At 34.6% G+C, this 27,167-nt stretch overlaps 1 protein-coding gene across 1 annotated transcript; it reads right to left on the bottom strand.

Annotated features, from left to right (window-relative positions):
• Positions 1–1,015: 1,015 nt before the first annotated feature.
• On the bottom strand, positions 1,016–26,489 carry LOC106920097 (complement factor H-like). The gene is made up of 32 exons (XM_088005268.1): positions 26,331–26,489; positions 26,035–26,217; positions 25,826–25,931; positions 25,667–25,743; positions 24,391–24,573; positions 23,411–23,593; positions 23,088–23,282; positions 22,777–22,956; positions 21,881–22,048; positions 20,362–20,529; positions 19,918–20,088; positions 19,641–19,826; positions 18,885–19,055; positions 18,527–18,712; positions 17,930–18,115; positions 17,175–17,360; positions 15,884–16,075; positions 13,495–13,605; positions 12,137–12,325; positions 11,258–11,443; positions 10,646–10,831; positions 9,862–10,047; positions 8,590–8,779; positions 7,907–8,007; positions 5,802–5,996; positions 5,491–5,670; positions 3,831–4,013; positions 3,508–3,702; positions 3,199–3,378; positions 2,436–2,603; positions 1,825–2,010; positions 1,016–1,282 (listed from the first exon to the last, which is right to left on the bottom strand). The coding sequence occupies exons 1-32, from the start codon at positions 26,398–26,400 to the stop codon at positions 1,089–1,091; spliced, it is 5,421 nt and encodes a 1,806-aa protein (XP_087861394.1). The 5' UTR covers positions 26,401–26,489; the 3' UTR covers positions 1,016–1,088.
• Positions 26,490–27,167: the final 678 nt, after the last annotated feature.

Below are 27,167 nucleotides of genomic sequence, written 5' to 3'. Positions count from 1 at the left end.
GAGACACGTTGTTTTTATCATTTTAACAAGTCAAAACCCAGTTTCCTGTCGACTCACTGTCAGATAAAGGCCAACAGGGTAAAACAACAAAAACAAAATTATGTAACTTGTATATTGTTGACAAGTTACTTCTAAGTTAGTTTTGTCTTATTATTTCAAATGTGCTAATTTAACCGTCTTCACGACAGACACATTCAGTTTCACTGCATTTATTCTAAAAAAAAGAGGAAATCAAGTTGGTGGTTAACCCTTTCATGCATGAATTATGATCCTTTGTGTCAGGATTTTCTTTCCAATTTTTTAAATTTTCTTAAGGCATAAAAAAACGGTAGGAAAAAACATTTGTAAAAAAAAAAGTTTTTCTTTTTTTTAGGTGATCAATTGTAATTTTCTCCAAATACAAAGTTATTTGAAAAATACATCTTCAGGGGTTATCTGATGTCACAATATTTTTTTTTTACCTGCTAAAGTCGTCTACAGTAGAAGGAGGGACTGGGTTGGTTGGTGTGCTTTTTTTTAATTGGATTTAACAAAAATAATTTCTTGCATCAGCAGCTGATGGCCAGTAGTTGATAGTGTGTTTTATGATGCATTAGTGTCCACTTCAGTGGTCTGTGTGCATTTATAACATAAAAATCCACAAGAAGCACAAGAAAATGTCCAGAAGCTTCTGCCCCACAGTTACCGACGGCAACAGAAAAAGGGGGAGGAGCTACAGCTGTCAGTTGACCAAACAAAATATATTCAAAGAATAAATACATTTTTGACAAACTTCACAACTATAATATTGTTAAAATAAAACCCTATAGGGACACTACAAATTATACCCAAATTTCTTCTTTTTTTGTGTTCTTTAAGATTTTATGATTATCTTTAAACCTTGTTTTGTCAACGTTGTTTACATGTGCTACATAGATAAATTTGACATTTACTTGACAAGTAGGATAATCATCAATGTTTGGTTTAAAAAAATAAAAAAAACGTATTGAAACATTCAGAGACAGAAGACCTAGCATTTATTAATTGAAATTGAAGTTTTCTTTATTGTTTGTAGTGAGTCATTTACATATTAAACTCACTGAAAGTTTTTACTGGCAGGTGGGCAGGTTAATCTCACCATCATTGCACTGGACACGCAGCGGGACTGTGCCATCGAGTCTTTTCCCCGATTTACAAACAAATGCAATGTGATCTGTATGCGGCACAAATATCTTACTGTCCTCAAAATGTGCAAACTGAACGTTATGCTCGTTCATTAATTGTTGAGTCACGGTGCAGGGCTCTGAGAAGAAAAACGGAGTAGAAAAACAAAATTGTTAATAAAACGAAGGAAATAAATAGCACTTGCCCAAACAATACATTTGCTTTAAAATGTTTAGGTAAGGTGATTTTATTTATACAGCACATTTTTAGCAACAATACAGTTCAAAGTGCTTTACATGAATTAGAAGGAAATGCAAAGAAACGAAGAGAGAAACAAAAAGACAAATGAATAAAATTACATATTTGTCCCTCATGTTTAATAAGAATAATAAGTAGTCATTAATTCATAAATTAGTAGGTTTTCTCTGGATTAAAACTAGATGTTGGTTCTCCATGTTTGATTTTATGCATTCTAAGTTTGTTGTAGTAAATGTGCTTAAAATTATATACATAATTTTATTTACATAATTTTAAGTAATGTGAAGCGTTCTGCATTAAAAGATAATTATCTGGTTTGAAGTTGTGTCATTACACATTTTATATATTTTTTATATCAGCTAGAAGTGGTTCTGAGCAGCAGAAATATCAGTTTGCTAAATAAAATGTTAAAATTTAACTTACTGAGGCATCTGATGTCTCCTTTCCATACACCGTTGTCACAGGTTTTAAATGGGCCACCAGCCATAGTGTACTTATTCTGACACAGATATTCAACTCTTTCATCATGTTGATACTCTGAATCTGATCTGATTATTGCTTTGGTGTCTCCATCTTCAAGAGCTGGTGGTGCTGAACAATTTGAAGGAGCTGAAAGAAAGTGAGCAATGAGACGGTAGTTAAAGACGGTGCTTCATCACAATGCAGGACGATTCTTTAGTGTTGTTTTGAAGTGTGAAGGAAAATTATGTTTGCAGTTCATTTAATTTAATATGAGACAGGTGTGAAAAGACTGATCTCCTCCACCTCTTCCCTTTACTGCTATAAACAGCTCTCAATCAAAAACAACCAGTCAGAGCCAGGAGGAGGGTCTTGGTGCTGTAAATCAAGCTTATGAACGCGCTTCTGACTGTGCTAATGGAGAAGAAACAACTTAGTCCAGACCAATGGGGAAAACGAACTCTGGTCCATGTAAGCTGATTATTGTCCCTATGAACCAGGGTTCCTTTAATAAATGCTTCCACTTATTTAGGACCTCTGTGTTTGAGGGGAGTTTTCCAGACAGATGTTCTTACCTGGACATGGCTTTATCCCTACCCAGGCTCCTCGCTCACAGGTGATAGTAACAGATTCCTGATTCCCTCCCAAACATTCATATGTGAGTCGGTCACCGTTGTAGTAAGTTCTTCTATTACTGCTGGTAATTCTGGAGTTTTCAATGTTAGGGTTTTCACACCGTCTCCCTGATGAAGAAAATAAAATTGTACTATCAGCTTATCAGCATTTACAACGGTTGGACTTATTCAACGATATAATGTTTATCTTAGTGCTTTTTTTTGAAGCTTGAGGTTTTTGTGTTTGTCTTTGTGAACTTTTTATGACAGATTTTGGTAAACAGAAATATTAACAAATGTTTATTAATTAGCGTAAGAGTCAGTCCTAATATTCAGTATCAATTGTTTCTATTCCAGTTCATTATAAATTTTCATTCAACTTTTTTGTGTCCTCTGCGACATCAAAGGAACAATGGAGTTTAAATATTAACCTCTAATGTTAGAGTTTGGTTTGTGTTAAACTTATTGGTCACATTATAGTCCAAGTATCAACTTTTACCTTAAAAAATTAAGTGTCTACACTTAATCTCTTTACTTTTTACTTTTTAGAGATTTGACACCACCTTCTAGAAAACCCTGCTGACACAAAATAATCCACAGAGGGACTCCTCTTTGGATAATTTACAAAGCATGTTTTTCAAGATTATGAAGTATTTCATGTAAAGTGGGATAAAAATATAGTTTAACAGTAAAGCAACAAAAGAGCATTTAAAGTGAACAGTACCATGACAAAGTGGTTTCGGTGTCCATCCCTCTCTGGTGCACGTCGCCATTCTGTCTGAACTTGCAGGATCGTAATTGTAGGCACAGTCATACCGTACTCTGTCACCTATTTTATTTCTGCCCCAAGTGTTAACAGAACGATACAAATGTTCTTCGTCTATGTATCGTGGGCATGTAACCTCTGGAGTGGGAGAAAAATACATTTTCTATTCAAACAGTATTCATCATACATGGGACTAATGAAACATTATCACAGACTTTTTTAACTGAATAATCAATTGATGACACTTAGGCTTCTGTGTTTTAATACCTTGGCATATCGGACTCGTATCCCAGTCTCCACGGATTCCACAAGTAACATCAGCCACCGTTGTTTGCATGTCCAGAATCCAGTGTTTCTCTCCACATGTGACTCTCACTGTTTCTCCAGGTGAAAACATGTTTTTGTATGAAGGGTCGTAGGTCGTCCCAGGGATTGATGCCAGAGCCAGGTAACATTTAATTGCTGGAATCATTGGACATATATCATTATTTGTCAGTTTGTTAGAAGGAGACGCACTTCATATGTGTACCTCAGACTTTATTCCTCATTGCAATCAAATAATTTGTTGTTGTAACTGAGATCAGACTCACGTTTACATGCAGGTGTGGGACTCCAGTCTGCTTTTCCTGCAAATTTTGTGCATCTTGGAGTTCTCTCATCAACCGGTTTATAAGCTTCATCACATCTAAAATCTAAGATTTCATTTTCTTGGTACTCCTGAGCGGTACCAACCACACGGCCATGTTCAATCTGAGGTACGGAACATCTTATTGCTGTTGATATAAAGCACACGCGTTACCAGAAGTGCAATTGTAATGGAAAGACTAATAATTATGCCTTTCAATCAGTTTGAGATTTGATTGGCTTGTTGTTAAAACATATTAAGAAGGTATGTAGGGAGGTGCTATATAAAATCAACTCTTTTGAGTGTTTTATTGTATTATGTTGTTATTCAGTCAACAAAACATACATGAAGTGTTGCTTTTATTCTTTTAATGCATTTTTAAAAATCCTTGAATCTGCCATGGGAGCCATTTCAGGCTGCCTAAATGTTTACTCTCCAGTTTCCACCTAACAGACCACCTGTCCCTCACTTCCCCACTCAGCTCCTCCAGACTAGCGGCAGCAGTAATTCACCCAGTAGAGTTGTGAGTCTGCTGAGCTCAAATTATGAATTACTTCTCAGTCGAACGCTCCTAAGAACGGCTATAAAAGCCATAAAGGATAAGATTGTTTTGATGACGTACTGAAGGCGAAATGTCAGAAAGAGTAGAAGGCTCTTAAAGACACAGAGGCCAATTTCAAGGCGTCAAATTGTGAAATTATATTTCTTTTAAGTTTTGTTTGGTACATACAACATTTTTATAACAACTAAAGGTAACATAATTTGTTTTATTGTACTATAAAATTGTACGTTTTGCCTGAAAAAATACTCCCTACCTCTAGTAAATAGTATCAAATATAGTTAAAGTAATAAAATTCAAGTCTTGAATTTTGCTTTTATCTGTTTTAAACATATGCTGCTAAGTTAAAACATATCTTGAATACTGCTATATTCAAAATAGAGCTTATAACATTTTTGGTGATAGTTTCGACATCTTGCTGTGCCTTTGCATGTTGGAGCTGGGCCACTTCACTCTCCATCATCCTTGCAATAAATCTCTGGTGACCCATCCAAGATTTCAGCACAAAACTAAGTTACAAGTAACTTTTTAGGACGTTACATTGGAGCTTGTTTTAAGTCAGCAATTCCATAACATTGATGAAAAAGTACTAGTTCCACTGGCAGGTTATTTCACTTATAGGAAAAATGTTTTGTTATAAGTGAAATAATCTGACAATGCACTAAAAACATACCAAAAATGGTTGGTAAGACTTTGTGTTTTTACAGTGTAACAAAGTAAACAATAACGTATTCCATTCTGATTTAAAGGTTTTAAATGCTGCCTCGTTTTGTTTAGTTCTGATCAGTAGCTATGTGTTAAACTTATTGGTCACATTATAGTCCAAGAATCAACTTTTACCTTAAAAAAATTAAGTGTCTACACTTAATCTCTTTACTTTTTACTTTTTAGAGATTTGACACCACCTTCTAGAAAACCCTGCTGACACAAAATAATCCACAGAGGGACTCCTCTTTGGATAATTTACAAAGCATGTTTTTCAAGATTATGAAGTATTTCATGTAAAGTGGCATAAAAATATAGTTTAACAGTAAAGCAACAAAAGAGCATTTAAAGTGAGCAGTACCACGACAAAGTGGTTTCGGTGTCCATCCCTCTCTGGTGCACGTCGCCATTCTGTCTGAACTTGCAGGATCGTAATAGTAGGCACAGTCATACTGTACTCTGTCACCTATTTTATTTCTGCCCCAAGCGTTAACAGAACGATACAAATGTTCTTCGTCTATGTATCGTGGGCATGTAACCTCTGGAGTGGGAGAAAAATACATTTTCTATTCAAACAGTATTCATCATACATGGGACTAATGAAACATTATCACAAAGACTTTTTTAACTGAATAATCAATTGATGACACTTAGGCTTCTGTGTTTTAATACCTTGGCATATCGGACTCGTATCCCAGTCTCCACGGATTCCACAAGTAACATCAGCCACCGTTGTTTGCATGTCCAGAATCCAGTGTTTCTCTCCACATGTGACTCTCACTGTTTCTCCAGGTGAAAACATGTTTTTGTATGGAGGGTCATAGGTCGTCCCAGGGATTGATGCCAGAGCCAGGTAACATTTAATTGCTGGAATTATTGGACATATATCATTTATTGTCAGTTTGTTAGAAGGAGAAGCAGAATCTGACAATGCACTAAAAACATACCAAAAATGGTTGGTAAGACTTTGTGTTTTTACAGTGTAACAAAGTAAACAATAACGTATTCCATTCTGATTTAAAGGTTTTAAATGCTGCCTCGTTTTGTTTAGTTCTGATCAGTAGCTACGTTTCCATTAGAAATGTTTGCAAAGGAACGCAATTAAAATCACGTGAATTCCTGGAATCATTGGACATCTTATTATTTGTCAGGTTATTTGCTATAAGGAGACAGACTTAGCTGAACACTTATGCATAATAACTAAATGTTGTGGTTCATAATTTGCAAAGCACTTTAAGGAACAAAATTTTTTTGTTTGTATTAAATCAATTGATGTCTGCGTCTTGAATTCTGTTTCTAGCTTTGTATGCAGATTCTTCACATTTATGACTCTGAATTTTTAAAATTATTGTTGTGAATAAAGTTTCAACAGTTTTTTTAAGTAAACAGAATAAATATTAAATAATCATTGTGTATTAACTAAAAAAATATTCACACTCTGAACCTGTAATGTTAAAGCACAAAGATAAGTAGCGCTTCCTGAACGTACCTTGGCATTTAACAGAAGTCAGTAATTGCAGCCACAACAGCAGGACAGAGTTTTTAATCATCTGCATTTTATCGTCTTATCCTGAACCGCCAAACAGAGTGAGACACCACAGAAAGCTACAATGTTTTACAGAGAGCGATTCTGCAAGAGAGAAACTGATCACTGACCCGGTGTAATCATTGACCACTGAGCTGAACTTATCTTCCAATCCCAGATGGATATAAACGTTTTGCTAATGGATATTACTGCTTTTGTCACTTTAATGATTTTGCCACCCTCAAGTAATCTTGAGGCAGTTTATTTTGACAAGATTCTTCAAACACTGTAGTTTCAGCCCTATACTGATTTTTCCAAAGTTGAACCTTAGATGCGCTGGATGCCGTTTCAACTTTAGCCGACCTACAAAGCTTCACTCGGTCGATGTTTCTCCATCTAGTACATTTAACATCAAGTTCATTAAACTCATGGAAGTTTGTGCAATTTGTTTTTTTGCACTGTTTCACAACTCCGGGATGCCCAGAATACTGAAATGCATCCATGAGTGGTAAAAAACAAACAGATACATTGAGACTCGTCTGTCTGTTCAGGTGATGCAACAACCTGCTTAAGTCAACAGGATGACCAAATATGGACATGAAAAAAATAGATATCTTTCTGCCTTTTCATCAAATGATCAAGAACTCAAGAAAAACTAGCATCACTCCTGAACAATACTTTTTTAAAATAATTGTTTATTTTTGCTGTGTTCTTTTAAATGTGCCATACCTTTTCGTCATATTCAGTAAATTCAAATATTGTTTAATTTGTTTGGGAAAGAAAACAAGCAGACAAAAACAACCCTGACTGAGCAGATATCTTTAATTTAAATTTGTGATTTAGCGCCTTGAAATTGGACCTCTGTCTCTTTAAGAAACTTCTGCTGTTTCTGAAGCTCCGCCTTCAGAAATGTATTTTTTTCCAACATTCCTCTTTGGTCACCCAAGTCACCACCAGGTGCCTCATTCATGGATAATCAACAATGTTGACGGAGGAAAAACTTGTGCTGTGTTCCAGTTTTACCTGGGAAGCTCAAAGTTGGAGTTGGGTTTAACATCAGACCTTAGGTAATGGTGTTCTAGTAAAGAAATTGGAATTTCAACATGGCAACATCCATAAACATTGTATAGATACAGATCTGGCAAACATAATTTTAAGTTCTACTTTCCATAAGCAAACATCATTTTTAATTTGTTCACTGCATCTAATGTTTATTTTAGACACTTTTTCATGTGTTTTCACCACACACTACCATTGTCGATGCGAGGAGCGGCCATATTGAACAGGGCGTCGGAGAGGTAGTTGGAGTTGCCTCTTTTTCTGTTGCTGTCAGTAACTGTGGGGCAGTTTGATCTGCTAGAGTAAGTAGAGCTAAACTTTATGCATCGCTGACCTACCAAGCTATTTCTAGCTCCCTGCTGTGTTGTTAGCTGCACAGAGAGCATTATCCAGAAAAGATAACTGATGCTTAAGGATAAACCAATGGGTGTGCTGGTCCCAAACACCGACGCTGATTGACAGATAAAGTTGTTCTCCTGAAAGGTTCCTCTATAAAATAAATAGGGTGTTACTGAACAAAACCATATAAAATAAAAGGTGGCTTTGCAAAACAAAAAGGACGATTTGGAATAAAAACAGCAGGAATTAAAGAAAAGTTGCACAATAACTGCTATGATTGGGAAAATAATTCACAGTAAAATGGTTTATTTTAATAAGCACATTTTTAAACAGGAATATTTCACAATAATGAGCAAATAATTTAATATTCATTCAGTTATTTCACAATTTCATTGTCATATATATTTATCTGTTATTTATTAATGTAGTTTCTCATTTTACAATGTAATATTTATTTCATTTTGAGCATAGTAGTTGTAAGCAATTTACATATTTTTGTGATTACATGTCTATATTTAGCTCCCTGAAAACTTTTACCGACAGGTGGGCAGGGTCATCTGACCATCATTACACTGAACGCGCAACGGCACAATGCCATCATGTCTTTTACCCCTTTCACAAACAAATGTAAGGTGATCCAGATGTGGTGCATACAACTTAGTTTCACCGCCAAGTCTAAACCGAAGACCATGGTTACTCAGTAATTCCTCGTTCACAGTGCAGGGTTCTGAAAAACAAAACAAAAAATATAATTAACTTTGTTTCATAAACTAATAAAATACATACTTGCCAATATTTGTACATTTCCTCTTAAACATTTATCAAATGTTGTGAGGAGCATATTCTGTTTCTAAGCTGAAGTCACAGATAAATAAGCCTCTGCATCTTATTTTTTACATCTTGCTTCTTTTCTGTTTAATCATGAATCACAATATCTACAAAATGTTCCAACCTTTGTCACGTTATTAAAACCATACAAGCAGAATTCTTTTTGAAAAGTTTTTACTAACAAAACATTTGTTTTTGTTAGTGAAAACAAACATTTAAGTTTATATCATTTGTTTGTATCAGATAAACAAAATTTCTAGAAATATAAGGTGTAAAAAATAGGATAATACAGAAATGAGAAAATAAACATAATTTTATAAAAACATTGTTATAAAATTATAAATGTAGTTTTATAAAAAAAAATGTATAAGATATTTCTTCAAAATGTTCCTGAGCTTTTGAGAAGGGTGATGGGAATCTAAACAGCTGTTTTCATTTTTCTTTCTAATTTTTTTTTTGCAAAGCAAAATAACTGAAAGGTTTCATCTTTAAAATGTTTTAAATTATAATTTATTGATTTCTCAGGGATTGAGAAGTAAAGCCTTTAGGATTTTTTTTCTAAATTAAAATAGATGTTTTGAGGTTGTAGAATTATATTTTTTCTCATCGAGATCTACTGATTGCATAATCTCTGTTTTGGACACAAAATGCTTTTAGTTTTGTTATTCTTTACCTTTTACTGTACTCAAGTAGTTATTTATTTCTAATCAATACATTTTATCATAATTCTGAATATGTATACTATTTCTAGATACTCTGAAAGTACAGATAACTTAATGATGTTTGCCTTTTATTATTATTTTTTATCATTTTAAACAATGTAAAAACCATTCTTTAAAAAAAGGGTTTCTGGTTTATTTTGTACATTTTATTATTCTTGATTGCAGCTGGAACATTAATAAGCAGCAGTGGTTTCTAAGTACATATTAGAACAGCAGAAATATCACAGTGTGCAAAGTGAAATGTTCAAATTTAACTTACTCAGGCATCTCATGTTTCCTTTCCATACACCTTTGTCGCAGGTTTTAAATGGGTTTCCCTCCATAGTGTACTTATCATAACAAACATATTCAACTTTTTCACCAGTTCGATAAACTGCACCTGATCGGATTATTGATTTGGTGTCTCCATTGTCAAGAGGTGGTGGTGCTGAACAATCCAGAACAGCTGAAAGAATGTGAACAATGAGAAAAAATATGTTTGAAATTATGCTTTACTAATTTTATAGAACTTGCATCCTAATGTAAAGAATGTTGATTACTGCTGAGAATAGATTTCTCCGACTCCAACTCCAAATACTACTAAATGACAATCTATTTTCTTTCAAACATAAATGCCTCTTTACCTGCTGATAGACTTGGTCCTGACCCAGAATACACATTTCATTTGGGTTCATTTCTTTTTTTTTGCTCAGTATTGGGAGTTATAGGTCAAAAAGCAAAAATCTATACTGTCACTACCAGTATGCTGTGAAAATCCTGAAATTATAGCTTCCCTTTGTCAAAAATACTAATGTCCAGCAGCTGAGCCAAAATAGGACTTATAATCAGAAATAAATACCATGTGACCTAGCCTCCTATCTGGTGCTGTCTAGTGTTTTTAAGCATGATGACCAGAGTGGCACTTGATCAAATATATTTTAATTAAATGTATGAGTGTAAATGCTGACACCTTAAATAAGCTTTGGTGTTTAATATCTCTAAAGAATTGGAGTTTTATAGGTTAAAAAATGTTCAAGAAAAGAGTAAGACGAGAAGAGATTTACCTGAACACTGAGGTAGGGGATCGCTCCACTCTCCATTTCCCAAACATCTACTTGTTGGACTCCCTTGCATGATGTGCTCAGGTTGACGACAGGCAAATGACAATGTATCTCCTTTACTTATAGCGTTGCCTTGTACAGATGAAGTGATGCGAACAGTATTGGGCATGTCTGGTATTCTGCATTTCTCTGCCAAAGAACAGAAGTTTACAAAATCAGCAAAATATGTCATAACTCAGGGAAACAAACACCAATTTTAACGGTAAAATCTTTTTTTAAAACCAGTAATTATAAATTTGTTAATTTAAATGAATCAATTACCCCATAAAGTCATAATTACATTACATATCACTTTTGTGGAAATGGCAACAATGAGTGAGATCGTCAACTACGGGTCAGAAGTATTGTTGATCAAGGATTTTAACCATCACAAACGTAAATGTTGCTTTAAAACAATGCATGCAAACTGAATTATTTTTGCAGTGACACTGAGGATTAATTTTAAACATAAGACAAAGTTTAGAAGCTATTTTTAAAATTAATTGATGTTAAAGGCATTGCATTAGTGGATTGGTTCTGTGTTTGCAAGCTGCACCAAATAGGAAGTAAACACACCAGAGCAGGTTGGAAACGGGCCATTCCAGTTCCCCGTGTCTAAACACTGAACTTCATCAGAACCCTCCATATCATACTCATCTTCACACAAAAAACGTAATATGTCTCCAGGATTCACTAGATTTTGGGATGCACTTCCAACACGTCTCAGTCCGACACTCAATGGCTCAACTTTACAAGGAATGCCTGAGAAAACCAGAACAGACCAGAGAAAACAATTTTTAACTAACAATTCTGTTTCAATATTATTAAATAAGTAGTAAAAAGTGCATCTGTCAACCTACAAAATTTCTTGAAGTCATGTAAAAATAAAAAACTAAATTCCATTTTTCCTGCTTTTAGCACCATTTCCTCTTACCTGGACATTCTTCGGATGCTGTCCAATTGCCATTCTCACATTTTTTCATCTTTTTTAATCTTTTTTTTTTTTTTTAAATATCTTTCTCTTTCTTACTGTTTATTCAATGTCACATGCTGTTTTTTTATTATTATTAGGTAAAGCACTTTGAAATGCCTTGCTGCTGAAATGTGCTATACAAATAAACTTTGATTGATTGATTGATTGATTGATCCCGGTTGCTTTGGGGTCATAAACCATTCACACAGAAGTCGGATTGCGGTTGCATGAAGAAAAAAGCTGACTTTAGCAGAAAAATCTGACTTGAGCAATTAAAACTGTTGTGTGAACTCAGCTAAAGAACAGCGGTTTGCAACATAAGCCACAGAGATTATAACTCAGTAAAACCAACATAATGTGAAGATTAAAACCCCCAATTAAACAGTAAAACCCTTTGATTGAATGTTTTTTCAATTTAAACGTAGAATTTACGTTATCAAACATTATTAAATACTTTTTTACATCACTTCAGATGAACGTACCAGAGCATGATGGGAAGGAAGCGTTCCACTGGCCGGTTGGTAAACATTCAATTTCCTTTGAGCCGTCCATCTGATAACCAGGAGCACAGAGAAAACGCAGCTTGTGTCCAGGTTTAATCATTCCACCAATTGGTTTTAGTCCAGATACATACAGATTAGGATCCAGTCCACCAATTTCACAAGTGATCACTGAAAGTAAAACAGGGAGATAATAAATTAAGAGAACATGTCAGAGATTGAAATTATTAAAAGAAGAACCCCCAAAATATCAGGGTCATGTGTATCTGGCCTTATCGCCCAAGCCTATTTCCATTACGTAAATGCTAACATACCCTTTTGTACCAAAGTACTTAACTGTACTGGTGCTATTTACTTGTTTTGGAAGATAAGTATCTAGAGTATTTGTATTTGCATTTATTTATTTCAAACAGGTTTAAAAAAACAAGTGAACAAGCAGTCAGTAGGACAGAGAAAAACGTGTGCATACATAACAATTTAGGGGATATTACATAATTACTTCAGTAAATTATATGTAAATAATTTTCACTGATAATTTATATTGCAGTGTTTCCACTGGCTCTGGCTCTGATCTAGATTATGCTGGCTGATTTAAAAAGATCTGACATTATGAAGCTGGATTTAAAACAATGAACTATAAACTACTTTTTCCCCTAATACAATTAGCCTCTATAAAAAGTTTCTAGTTCTTGATGCATACTAGTCATGAAACCCTGTTTAAAGTCCAACTTCCCCATGGCTCCCTTTGGCATAAAATTAACTACAAAACTCATAATTAATAATAATAATAATAATAATAATAATAATAATATTAATGTGTAATGACTAACACATCACATGCATTAATCTTTCAATATAGTTAATGAAACGGTGGGTTTGGACCAAAAAAGTTAAATAAAATTCTATTAGAATAAGGGAAAAACAGTGTTTTAAAATATGTTGGTACAAGTGAAAAGAACAAGAAGAAAAATATTTATTTTATTATCGGTTGCTATTTAAAATGTAGAAATATACAAATAATAAAAAACATCCAAGATTACATAAAATGTTTCTTTCTTTCTTGGATTTTTATGCACCACAAATCTGGAATAAGCTTCCTGTTCACTGTAGGAGTACTGACACTGTGGCCTCTTTCAAAATAGAAGACTCTTATTCAGTTATTTTCTTTATTTTTACCTTTTTAATCTTAGTTGGTTTGATACATGTTTCTAACTTCTATATAATTTAGCAGATTGAGTCTGAAAGGTGCTAGATAAATAAAGTTGCCTTGCCTGAACTAAAGCTTTTTTGTGTTTTCTATAACAATGGCTTTAAAACATGAATAAAAAACAGTTTCTTACCATTCTGTGACCAGGAAAATTCAACGTTCAGAAACGCCTGGAGAACCAGGAACATAAACCACAGAGGCTTCATTGCCTGTGGTGACTTGATGTTTTCTGAGGAAAAGTTTACTTAGGTTGTCCCATTTTTAATTCAGCTGCAGCTCAAAAGGGTAACATGGACAGCCCACATTTACGTCACTGCTTTTTCTTCTGCCAAGATGAACCCACCACTCATTTAAAGTCTCACATCCTCAAAAATTTATCCAGAATTAAATTTATTTTTTTAAAAACAGTTAAGTGAATCTTCTCTGTTTAAATATAACCTTTGCCTATAAGCTACTGATTATTTCTAAGAATCTTGAGATTTGGTTTTGCTTATCAACTTTTGAAGGTCAGACTGGATTGTTTACTATTAAGCCAACATTTCTGTCTGAACTGTTAGTTAATCATGTTCATTTTTGTTTGCTTGGTTATCTTGCGAGTGTTTATTTAAAATCCCCTGGCACCTTTACCTTGTTTTCATGAAGGACAGTGGAACACTGGACTCAATATTGTGAAACTAAAGCAATTCAGTGGTCAGATGATGATCAATGTCTAAAGAACACCGTCTTATGTAGTTCTCTCAGACATAATTTTACATAGCTCTCTAGCAAATGCCGAGAAATGTATTACAATAGGGCTGCACAGTGGCGCAGCAGTTGGTAGAGCTGCTGCCTTGCATCAAGAAGGTTCTGGGTTCAATTCCCGGCCCAGTGTCTTTCTGCATGGAGTTTGCATGTTCTCCCTGTGCATGGTGGGTTCTCTCTGGGTACTCCAAAACATGACTGTCAGGTTAATTGGTTTCTCTAAATTCTCCCTAGGTGTGAGTGTGTGTGCATGGTTGTGTGTCCTGTCTGTCTCTGTGTTGCCCTGTGACAGACTGGCGACCTGTCCAGGGTGACCCTGCCTCTTGCCCGGAACGTTAGCTGGAGATAGGCACCAGCACCTCCGGACCCCACCAAGGGACAAGGGTGTTAGAAAATGGATGGATGGATGTATTACTATATACAAAAATTAAAGTTTTACTGATAAAAGTCATGTAAAAACTTGAATAGCCCAAGCTTTCACACTGATTTTGACTCAATAGGTCACATGACCTAGAAGCTATTGAAAAGAAATACTAAATTTAAACCAAAAAAAGGTAACAAAAATAAAATTGAGTTAAAATGGAATAAACATGTGTGTGTCTCATACAGTTTAGTACAACAATTACACACTAATTTCTAGTCAGTAAGGCACACAATATGGAAGTTATTGAAGAAAACATATTATTTAATATTAAAATTATTTAAAATATTGAATATGACTTGACATTTTAATAGAGGGCAGTGAGACTCATGTAAAAGCATGAATTACCTTTTTTTTTGAATCAGTTGGTCACAAGACAACATTTGTTTGACAGGAGTGTTTGGTTTGGAAATTTGTTGGCAGTTCTTAAGTGAACCTCCGAGCGCTGAGGAGGGAGCTGGAGAACGGCTGGCCGAAGCTATCGTTCATAGGATCAACCTTGAGCTAAACGCCGCTTGCTAGGCGGACATTGGAATATCCAATATCTAACTCAAAACTGACTTCACTGCAGTCGGTAACACAATAAAACCACCGGGACAAAGTTTGTTTTGGTCTGTGCATAAATCATGCACCGAGCGACTGCGCGAGACGTAAACGCCCCACAACGTCAGAAGCAGTGACGTTGGTTCCAAAGCTCTATTGGCCAATAGGAGAGAAGGCAGCTCTCCTCATTAACATAAAGACGCACATGGAGTATCTCCATAGTATGGAGAGCCATTTCAGCCAAAATTAAATAAATAAATAAAGGGGTGAAAATGAGTAAAATAAATAAAAAAAATAGTTAAATAAATAATTTAGCAATGACAAAAGGAGGGCTTGTATAAGAAAATGACTAAACAAAATATCTACTTTTCTTAACAAAAACGTATGTTTATGGGAAATGAAAAAGAAAATATATACATTTCTTGATGGAAACTCATGTGCAAGGACAAAGAAAAACTAAATATATATTTCTGCTTTTATTTCTTATTATGTCAGTTTTGGTCCTCCATAAAACTGCAGGAAATAAAGAAAAATTACACAACAGCAATAGATACTATTGGGGTAAAAATCACTGTGAAATGTTTTATTTGAATATGCACATATTAAAAAAAGAATAATATTTCACAATAATGAGCATAGAATTTAATATTCTTTCAGTTATTTCACAATTTCATTGTCATATTTTTATCCATTATTTATTAATGTACTTTCTTGTTTTACAATGCAGTACTTATTTAATTTTGAGCATTTTGACGTTCCAAAGTATTTTACATATTTTTGTGATTACATGTCTATATTTAGCTCCCTGAAAACTTTTACTGACAGGTGGGCAGGGTCATCAGACCATCATTACACTGAACACGCAATGGCACAACGCCATCATGTTTTTTACCCCTTACACAAACAAATGTAAGGTGATCCAGATGTGGTGCATACATCTTAGTTTCACCGCCAACTCTAAACCGAAGACCATGGTTACTCAGTAATTCCTCGTTCACAGTGCAGGGTTCTGAAAAACAAAAAACGGTAAAATACAATTAACTGTTTCATAAACTAATAAAATACATACTTGCCAATATTTGTACATTTCCTCTTAAACATTTATCAAATGTTGTGAGGAGCATATTCTGTTTCTAAGCTGAAGTCACAGCTAAATAAGCCTCTGCATCTTATTTTTTACATTTTGCTTCTTTTCTGTTTAATCATGAATCACAATATTTACAAAATGTTCCAACCTTTTTCACGTTATTAAAACCATACAAGCAGAATTCTTTTTGAAAAGTTTTTACTAACTAAACATTTGTTTTTGTTAGTGAAAACAAACATTTAAGTTTATATCATTTGTTTGTATCAGATAAACAAAATTTCTAGAAATATAAGGAGTGTAAAAAATAGGATAATACAGAAATTAGAAAACACCAATAAAAATATAATTTTATAAAAACATTGTTATAAAATTATAAATGTAGTTTTATAAAAAAAATGTATAAGATATTTCTTCAAAATGTTCCTGAGCTTTTCAGAAGGGTGATGGGAATCTAAACAGCTGTTTTCATTTTTCTTTTTAATTTTTTTTTGTAAAGCAAAATAACTGAAAGGTTTCATCTTTAAAATGTTTTAAATGATAATTTATTGATTTCTCAGGGATTGAGAAGTAAAGCCTTTAGGATTTTTTTTCTAAATTAAAATAGATGTTTTGAGGTTGTAGAATTATATTTTTTCTCATCGAGATCTACTGATTGCATAATCTCTGTTTTGGACACAAAAATGCTTTTAGTTTTGTTATTCTTTACCTTTTACTGTACTCAAGTAGTTATTTATTTCTAATCAATACATTTTATCATAATTCTGAATATGTATACTATTTCTAGATACTCTGAAAGTACAGATAACTTAATGATGTTTGCCTTTTATTTTATTTTATTTTTTTTAGCATTTTAAACAATGTAAAAACCATTCTTTAAAAAAAAGGGTTTCTGGTTTATTTTGTACATTTTATTATTCTTGATTGCAGCTGGAACATTAATAAGCAGCAGTGGTTTCTAAGTACATATTAGAACAGCAGAAATATCACAGTGTGCAAAGTGAAATGTTCAAATTTAACTTACTCAGGCATCTCATGTTTCCTTTCCATACACCTTTGTCGCAGGTTTTAAATGCGTTTCCCTCCATAGTGTACTTATCATAACAAACATATTCAACTTTTTCACCAGTTCGATAAACTGCATCTGATCGGATTATTGATCTGGTGTCTCCATTGTCAAGATGTGGTGGTGCTGAACAATCCAGAACAGCTGAAAGAATGTGAACAATGAGAAAAAATATGTTTGAAATTATGCTTTGTTAAGCTTATATAATTTAAGGAATATATTATTAGTTATTTGCATCATAACATAAAACATAAATTGCTGCCCATGACATTTAATCTAGAACAGTGACTTTTCTACATCTACAAAGAGTACAAGGAGTGAAAATCTGTTTTCTTTTTATTTCATTATATTACTGTTTATACTTAAATGTTGCTTTACCCAGAGACTTTGAAAATTTCATGTTTTTCTTTTTTGCTCCATATGGGGAATTATTGGTCACAAAGTTATTAAAAAGCTGAAATTATCGCTTCCCTTTGCCAAACATACTAATATCCAGCAGTTGAGCACAAAATTGGACTTATGAACAGAAATAAATACCATGTGATCTACCTTCCTATCTGGTGCTGTCTAGAGTTTTTAAGCATGATGAACAGAGTAGCACTTAGTTAAATATATTTTAATTAAATGTATTAGAGTGTAAATGCTGACACCTTAAATAAATATAGTTAGGTTAAAAAATGTTCAAGAAAAGAGTAAGACGAGAAGAGATTTACCTGAACACTGAGGTACGGGATCGCTCCACTCTCCATTTCCCAAACATCTACTTGTTGGACTCCCTTGCATGATGTGCTCTTGTTGACGACAGGCAAATGACAATGTATCTCCTTTACTTATAGCGTTGCCTTGTACAGATGAAGAGATGCGAACAGTATTGGGTTTGTCTGGTATTCTGCATTTCTCTGCCAAAGAACACAAGTTTACAAAATCAGCAAAATATGTCATAACTCAGGGAAACAAACACCAATTTTAACGGTAAAATCTTTTTTTAAAACCAGTAATTATAAATTTGTTAATTTAAATGAATCAATTACCCCATAAAGTCATAATTACATTACATATCACTTTTGTGAAAATGGCAACAATGAGTGAGATCGTCAACTACGGGTCAGAAGTATTGTTGATCAAGGATTTTAACCATCACAAACGTAAATGTTGCTTTAAAACAATGCATGCAAATTGAATTATTTTTGCAGCGACACTGAGGATTAATTTTAAACATAAGACAAAGTTTAGAAGCTATTTTTAAAATTAATTGATGTTAAAGGCATTGCATAAGTGCACAAGTTGCACCAAATAGGAAGTGAACACACCAGAGCAGGTTGGAAACGGGCCATTCCAGTTCCCCATGTCTAAACACTGAACTTCATCAGAACCCTCCATATCATACTCATCTTCACACAAAAAATGTAATATATCTCCAGGATTCACTAGATTTTGGGATGCACTTCCAACACGTCTCAGTCCGACACTCAATGGCTCAACTTTACAAGGAATGCCTGAGAAAACCAGAACAGACCAGAGGAAACCATTTTTAACTAACAATTCTGTTTCAATATTATTAAATAAGTAGTAAAAAGTGCATCTGTCAACCTACAAAATTTCTTGAAGTCATGTAAAAATAAAAAACTAAATTCCATTTTTCCTGTTTTTAGCACCATTTCCTCTTACCTGGACATTCTTTGGATGTTGTCCATTTGCCATTCTCACATGTTGCATTGCCTCCTTCATTGGCACCAGGTGCAGTACACACATACTGAACCACGTCTCCTGTTTTGTATCTTTCTTTAATCATGTCTGTCCTCACTGTCAGTCGGGGGTTACTGAGCTCCTCACAAAAAGCTGAAACACATTAAGACACATTAATTCAGCCTCCTTGTCATTACATACCTTTTGGTAGTTTGCCACATCTGGATGGTGCCATCCAAACAGATGAGGCATGTTTTATATGGAATGTGCTTCAGTTCATGCCTACAACTTAAATGTTTTTTATATGGTTGGTAAACCACAAAATTAAAGTAATTTGTATATTTCACAGTTGGTTTAAGGAAAATAGAGGTTTAATAATTAATAATATCTACTGGCAGGAATCCAGTCAGACTTCATTTGGTCCAATCAGATCATAATCTGTCATATATTTTGGTGTAATTTTAATAAACTCCGGCTTAGTAAAATTTTCTGCAAGTTTCATATTTCTTAGATTTTATCAGCAGAAATAATGCAAACACTTGGAATGTATGCAGTGATTAAAGATTGCAAGAATGAAATGGTTTGATTACAAGTATTAAACAGACATAGAAAGGGAGGAAATCTTAACACATGAGGAAGAAATGGGGAATCAGTTGGCAAAATGGTGTGTGACTCACAGGCCTAAAACAATGCCATTAATAATATTTGGAGAACATTTTGAATGAAACATGCACATACGGACACATGTGATGTTTCTCGTTTCCCATTTCCCAGCATTGCATGTAATGGAGGGTTCTTCCTCCATCATATATTTGTCACGGCACAGATAAGTCACAGAGGAGCCATGCAAGTATTCCTTCTGGTATGAAATGGTGACAACTGCATTCTCAACTTTGGGTGGTGAGCCACAGTGTTCAGCAGTTGCTGCAAGACATAAAAAATATGTAAAATTCTAATTAAAATCTTTGTAAAAATTTAATCATATGAGTATTTTAAAATGATCTGGATGTCTCACCACGGCAGATTGTTTTTGCTGTAAACCCATGATAATTCCATCTTCCATTATCACAAGTCAGTTCAGCAATCTGTGCAACGTATCCTTCATTGCATTCAATCGTAGCACGTGTCCTTGAAATGGTCATTTTTCCATTGGAAATTGGAGAAGCCTCTCCACACAATGTCTTTGCTTTGAGACAGCATTGACAAAGCACACATATCAATAATGCATCAAGATTGTTACACTAAGTATACTGCATAATAAAAAAACATGTTTCCAGCTAATTTACTTTACAGAATCATTGAAAATAAAACATTACATATACAAACACTCTGACTAATTTATAATGACCAAATATTGCACAAACGAGGAAGAGTCTGATGTTTAGCTAATTGGAAGCATTGCATTTGGTTAAATTCATAGGAGTAAAATTATGTCCAAGAGAAAATGGAGATTAATTACCTATACATGAATGAAGTTGGCCAAACACACCATTTTCACATTTGGCAAGACCCCACCAGCTTTTGGTAGGAAGTTTGAAATTTTCATTACATGCGTAGTAAATTGTGCCTTCATTGGGTTCAACTGCAAATCCATTTGTAATTTCAGGTTTCTGGCAACGTGTCCCTTCTGTTAATGATTCAGAAAAAAGAAGACATATTCCAGTTGCAGGGGTCAAAAGATAAATTCAACTAATATGTATCCACCTTTGAGGCCTGATTTTATTACTTCTTGTTCAAGTCAAGCTAATTTGTCTGTTAACATCTTAAATATCCCAAAATCATCATGTAAGGATACTTGAGTTAAATCTATGCAGCTGTAACCAGATATTTAAATGAACTGTTATGATGTCATAAATTAAAATGATGCTTAATAAATGCTGGACTAATGAAAAAGTAAACTTTCCAGTTTATTCATGTTTCTTACTTCTTCCTACTCCTTTCTGAGCATGTTAAGATTATTGTGGTACAAAAAAATGTTTCATTTGCACTCCTTGTTTATGTGTGTTATTTTACACTGCTATCATGTTTGAAATAAATAAATAAAAATAACATTTTTATTTATTTATAAACTTTCTTCAAATTCATATGCTTTCAGATATTGACCTCGGCCCGCTCCGTCATGGACGTCAAAACATCTTATATGTTCCTGTAAAGCCAGTCAAAAAACGTACATGAGGTGGCCTTATGTTGCTTTAATTCGGTTGATTTGTAGTAAAAATTGCCACAGGGTGCTGCGCAGTCGGCTGCACAGACAATGGTGAAAACCAAACTTGTCATTTCATTTTATAACGAGGAAAGATGCGGGGTGATGGATAGCAGCCGTCAATCATAATGACTGTCACCCCTGGGCGAATTTGCACCTTTTTACAAGGTAAGAAGATTAATGTTCATATACTTTATAAGCAAGTATGATTAGAAAGGTCTCAAACATTGCATTATGGCGAAGGTACAACCGTTAGTAACCATGGAAACAATGCCCACCATCATGTAGCCTAGCATGTACGGAAAAAACTGGTTAGCATCTCGCCTTTTGTACGTTTTTAAGGCTGCTCCGGTTTAAGGGTGTTTGACATAGTGACATAAATCATGTGGTGTGAATTCAGGCAAAGTAGGTAATTTGATCAACACGTGAGGAGAGAGGAGAAACGGGTCGGTTGGTTTGTAAGCTAGCTGTTCCATCTTCTGTAAATACCGCCGTCTATGAGCCCCAACCAGGTGTGTTACGTTCTCAGACAAATTAGCTCGACTTGAACAAGCAGAAACCATGAATAAACTGGTAAAAGTAACTTTCCAGTTTATTCATGTTGGGAAAACAACTTAAGTGCTCTGTTCAATACTCCCGATTGTCACTTCCGATGTCCAACATGGCGCTTCGTAGTTGCAAAGGGTCAATATTTCCTACGAGTGCCTTTCAAATCATGACAAGGTTCTCACAATAGTTCGTAAAACACGGTTAAATTACTCACAGATGTTCTTACCTGGACATGGCTTTATCCCTACCCAGGCTCCTCGCTCACAGGTGATAGTAACAGATTCCTGATTCCCTCCCGAACATTCATATGTGAGTCGGTCACCGTTGTAGTAAGTTCTTCTACTACCTCTGGTAATTCTGGAGTTTTCAATGTTAGGGTTTTCACACCGTGTCCCTGATGAAGAAAATAACATTAAACATGGAGTTTAGCTGCATGATATTTGCTAACAAAAAGATAATAAGGAAGAATCTAAATGCAAAGATAAATTTTACTAGAGGAGCACTTGAAACTGTTGCAGTTATTAATTGATATAATGTTTATTTTTCAGCTTTTTTGCTATTTGAGATTTTAGTGTTGCTCCCTTGAACATTTATTTCATCAAAAGATTTTGCAAAATTATTTTGTGTATCTAGAAACGTCATGCATTCATCCAATAGTGAGTCCTAAAAAATGTTCAGTTTCTATTTTTTTTAATTACAAATCATAACAGATATTCATAAAAATGACTGTTTTTTGTTTCTACTTGGTAAAGAAATTGAGTTTAAATGGACAAACATTCATGTCAGTGTTTTGTTTGTGTTAAGTTTTATTGTTCACATTTTAGTACAAGTATCTATTTTTTAATTAATAAATGAAGTGTTTTGCCAAATTGCTTTCTGTTCAGGTTGTTTGTTTCTTGAGATTTGACTCCACCTTCAGATAACTGCTTCACTGCAGCTGTCACAAAATAATCCACAGAGGGACTCCTCTCTTTACCACGCTCTTTTTAAAAGTAAAGAGGATAATTTACAAAGATTTTGTTTTCAAGATTATGAAGTATTTCGTGCAAAGTAACCAGGTAAATGAAATGCAAACATAGTTTTATAGTAAAGCAACAAAAGAGCATTTAAAGTGAGCAGTACCACGACAAAGTGGTTTCGGTGTCCATCCCTCTCTGGTGCACGTCGCCATGCTGTCTGAACTTGCAGGATCGTAGTTGTTGGCACAGTCATACCGTACTCTGTCACCTATTTTATTTCTGCCCCAAGTGTTAACAGAACGATACAAATGTGCTTCGTCTATGTATCGTGGGCATGTAACCTCTGGAGTGGGAGAAAAATACATTTTCTATTCAAACAGTATTCATCATACATGGGACTAATGAAACATTATCACAAAGACTTTTTTAACTGAATAATCAATTGATGACACTTAGGCTTCTGTGTTTTAATACCTTGGCATATCGGATTCGTATCCCAGTCTCCACGGATTCCACAAGTAACATCAGCCACTGTTGTTTGCATGTCCAGAATCCAGTGTTTCTCTCCACATGTGACTCTCACTGTTTCTCCAGGTGAAAACATGTTTTTGTATGAAGGGTCATAGGTCGTCCCAGGGATTGATGCCAGAGCCAGGTCACATTTAATTGCTGGAATCATTGGACATATATCATTATTTGTCAGTTTGTTAGAAGGAGACACACTTCATATGTGTACCTCAGACTTTATTCCTCATTGCAATCAAATAATTTGTTGTTGTAACTGAGATCAGACTCACGTTTACATGCAGGTGTGGGACTCCAGTCTGCTTTTCCTGCAAATTTTGTGCATCTTGGAGTTCTCTCATCAGCCCGTTTATAAGTTTGATCACATCTAAAATCTAAGATTTCATTTTCTTGGTACTCCTGAGCGGTACCAACCACACGGCCATGTTCAATCTGAGGTACGGAACATCTTATTGCTGTTGATATAAAGCACACGCGTTACCAGAAGTGCAATTCTAATGGAAAGACTGATAATTATGCCTTTCAATCAGTTTGAGATTTGATTGGCTTGTTGTTAAAACATATTAAGAAGGTATGTAGGGAGGTGCTATATAAAATCAACTCTTTTGAGTGTTTTATTGTATTATGTTGTTATTCAGTCAACAAAACATACATGAAGTGTTGCTTTTATTCTTTTAATGCATTTTTAAAAATCCTTGAATCTGCCATGGGAGCCATTTCAGGCTGCCTAAATGTTTACTCTCCAGTTTCCACCTAACAGACCACCTGTCCCTCACTTCCCCACTCAGCTCCTCCAGACTAGCGGCAGCAGTAATTCACCCAGTAGAATTGTGAGTCTGCTGAGCTCAAATTATGAATTACTTCTCAGTCGAACGCTCCTAAGAACGGCTATAAAAGCCATAAAGGATAAGACTGTTTTGATGACGTACTGAAGGCGAAATGTCAGAAAGAGTAGAAGGCTCTTAAAGACACAGAGGCCAATTTCAAGGCATCAAATTGTGAAATTATATTCTTTTAAGTTTTGTTTGGTACATACAACATTTTTATAACAACTAAAGGTAACATAATTTGTTTTATTGTACTATAAAATTGCACGTTTTGCCTGAAAAAATACTCCCTACCTCTAGTAAATAGTATCAAATATAGTTAAAGTAATAAAATACATTATTCAAGTCTTGAATTTTGCTTTTATCTCTTTTAAATGTAAGCTGCTTTTAACATTTTTGGTGATAGTTTTGACATCTTGCTATACCTCTGCATTTTGGAGCCGGGCCACTCCACTCTCCATCATCATTGCAATAAATCTCTGATGACCCTTCCAAGATTTCAGCACGAGACTTGCAGCTAAACCGAACGACATTGCCAGTGGTGGCTTCTGCTGCATCCCCTAAAATCTGTACATTATCGTCTGCATGAACGACTGGACATTTCGTGGCTGGAATGACAAAAATTGAAACACAAGACAAGGAAAGCTTAATACACATAGCAATAAAAAAATAAATAAGTACATAAAATCAAAAGAAAAAGCTATAGAAATACCAAAATTGATTTGAATGGCATTACATAAAGATACAAAAATGTTATGATGCAATATTATAATTCATTCATCAATTGTATCAGAGATCAGGCAAACCATTTCTTTGTGAGGCTCTACACTGCAAAAACACAAAATCTTACTAAATACTCAAAATAAGACAAAACTAAGTTACAAGTAACTTTTTAGGACGTTACATTGGAGCTTGTTTTAAGTCAGTAATTTCATAACATTGATGAAAAAGTACTAGTTCCACTGGCAGGTTATTTCACTTATAGGAAAAATGTTTTGTTATAAGTGAAATAATCTGACAATGCACTAAAACCATACCAAAAATGGTTGGTGTGTTTTTGCAGTGTAACAAAGTAAACAATAATGTATTCCATTCTGATTTAAAGGTTTTAAATGCTGCCTCATTTTGTTTAGTTCTGATCAGTAGCTATGTTTCCATTAGAAATGTTCGCAAAGGAACACAATTAAAATCACGTGAATAAGTTTGTTCACACGATAAGCCATAGAAAAACATGCTGTGCTAAGATCCTCAACTACTTCCTGCCATCTTATTCTTCATGGTTTGTACCAGTGGTAATATCCTGTTGTTGAAAATGTAACTTGTGTGATACGAGAAAAAGGTGTTTCCATTGAAGTTTTGTGAAATAAACCAATTTTGATATGGCCAAAAAAATCTCCTCATCCTAATGCCAAAACATTTTAATGAAAAAGATTTTTTTTTTTCCATTAAACAAAATTTAATTTATTCTTGAAATGTCAAATTGCGCAATTATATGTTCAGTGGAGAAGCAGCTACTGATCACTCCCTCACGCCATAAATTTATTCAGGGTGTTTCATCTTTGACAAGCAGTTTGAAAACTTAGAGGCAATTGAAAAGACTCACAAACTGCTTTACTACAGGCAGAGAAATGTTTTTTTTTCTAAATGAAAGTGGTATCTTATTTATATTGACAAAAAATTAACTTCATATTCAACTCATACCTTCACACACGGCGATGGTCCCATCCCAGCCATCTGCCAAGCAGCGCCTGCGGCTTGACCGACTGACCATGTGATAACTGTAAAAAGTTTTTAATGAGAGTTGTAAGAATGCTCACAACAAAACTCACAGAGAAAGGACCTTATTTTATCTTTACATACCCTGGGTTGCACTCGTAAACAATCTGAGATCCAAACACATAATCATCTCCGACCACAAGTCGGAAATCTCCAAATTGTGCATCTCCGGGATGTCCGCATGATTTCGCTTAAAATATTGGGACAAGAACAAAACATGGGTAAATATTCTGTAGTGGGAGAAAAAAGTAAGATAAAAATGGCAGAATGAATGAAACACGTTTGAAACTTACGTTCACATTTTCTGCCAGAAGGTATCCAGTTCCCCTCAGTACAGATCAGCTTGAAATAGCCAGTGTAGCCAACACTGCAGGGGACTCTCACTTGTTTTCCTCCGCTGTAAGTGGCATCCAAACCACTTACGTCAAAATTTGAATCAAAGTGACGGCTGTTAAGAAACTGTTCACGTGTACAGTCTGTGTGACGGCAACAAACAATTTCAGTGGGTTTATATCAATAACAAATCATCAAACAATAAACACAAAATACTTTAAAATTGAAAAACATGAGCGGAAGTACGAGGACTTACCCTGGCATGTTACAGAAGTCAATAACTGCGACCACAGCAGTAGGACGCAGCTCCTCGTTATCATGTGCATTCTAACCTTCTACTCTGAACCACCAAACAGAGCGAGGCACCGCAGACAGCTACACTGTTATACAGAGAAGGAGCCGTGGATTTCACAAGAGAGAGAGAGAGAGGAAAGAAGATTGCTCAATGATTGCACAAGTGGGTTCAGCCTCCAGTCCCTAAATCACAGATAGGGGAGAAAAGAGAAGTGACCAAAAACAGCCCCTTAAATCATGCACCAGCTCCTCAATAAACAAACGAAAAGAAGAAAAAAAAAGAATCTATATATTTTCAAAAATAGGTTTGGATTAAAAACCTGGGAATGGTTAAGCAAATGGGACATCAAATAAACAGTATTTAAATAGTAATCCTATTGTACATAACTGCACACCCTGGTTTGGTCATTTTTTCATCAATAAATCTGAGGTAAAAAAAAAAACCAAACAGACATGTATTCCTGTAAAGTTTTGTTTGTATTGTTTTCTACTTTTCTGGCAATCATTTGCAGGAATCAATTAAGCAAACAAAACTCACTGCATTTCCCAAACCAGCTCAATAGATTCCATTCAAAGTAAATCAGATTTAATTTAGATGAAAATAAGTTTTCTCATATATTAAAAAGCAATATCATCAGAGTTTAAAAATAATTTCAAATGCACCTGAGTTGTGTTTTAGAGAAATTAAGAACTGCCATAGAAAAGGGTTTGCAAACAAACAGAAGACTGACTGTGACCTGAGTTTAAAAACAAATAAAACTGAATGTTCATGTTGAGCAATGCAGAATTTACCTATCTT

Source organism: Poecilia mexicana, unplaced genomic scaffold (assembly GCF_051168715.1).
Source record: "Poecilia mexicana isolate PSO_F unplaced genomic scaffold, ASM5116871v1 scaffold_4, whole genome shotgun sequence".
NCBI classification, from domain to species: Eukaryota; Metazoa; Chordata; class Actinopteri; order Cyprinodontiformes; family Poeciliidae; genus Poecilia; species Poecilia mexicana.
This window is presented reverse-complemented; position numbering and strand designations above follow the sequence as displayed.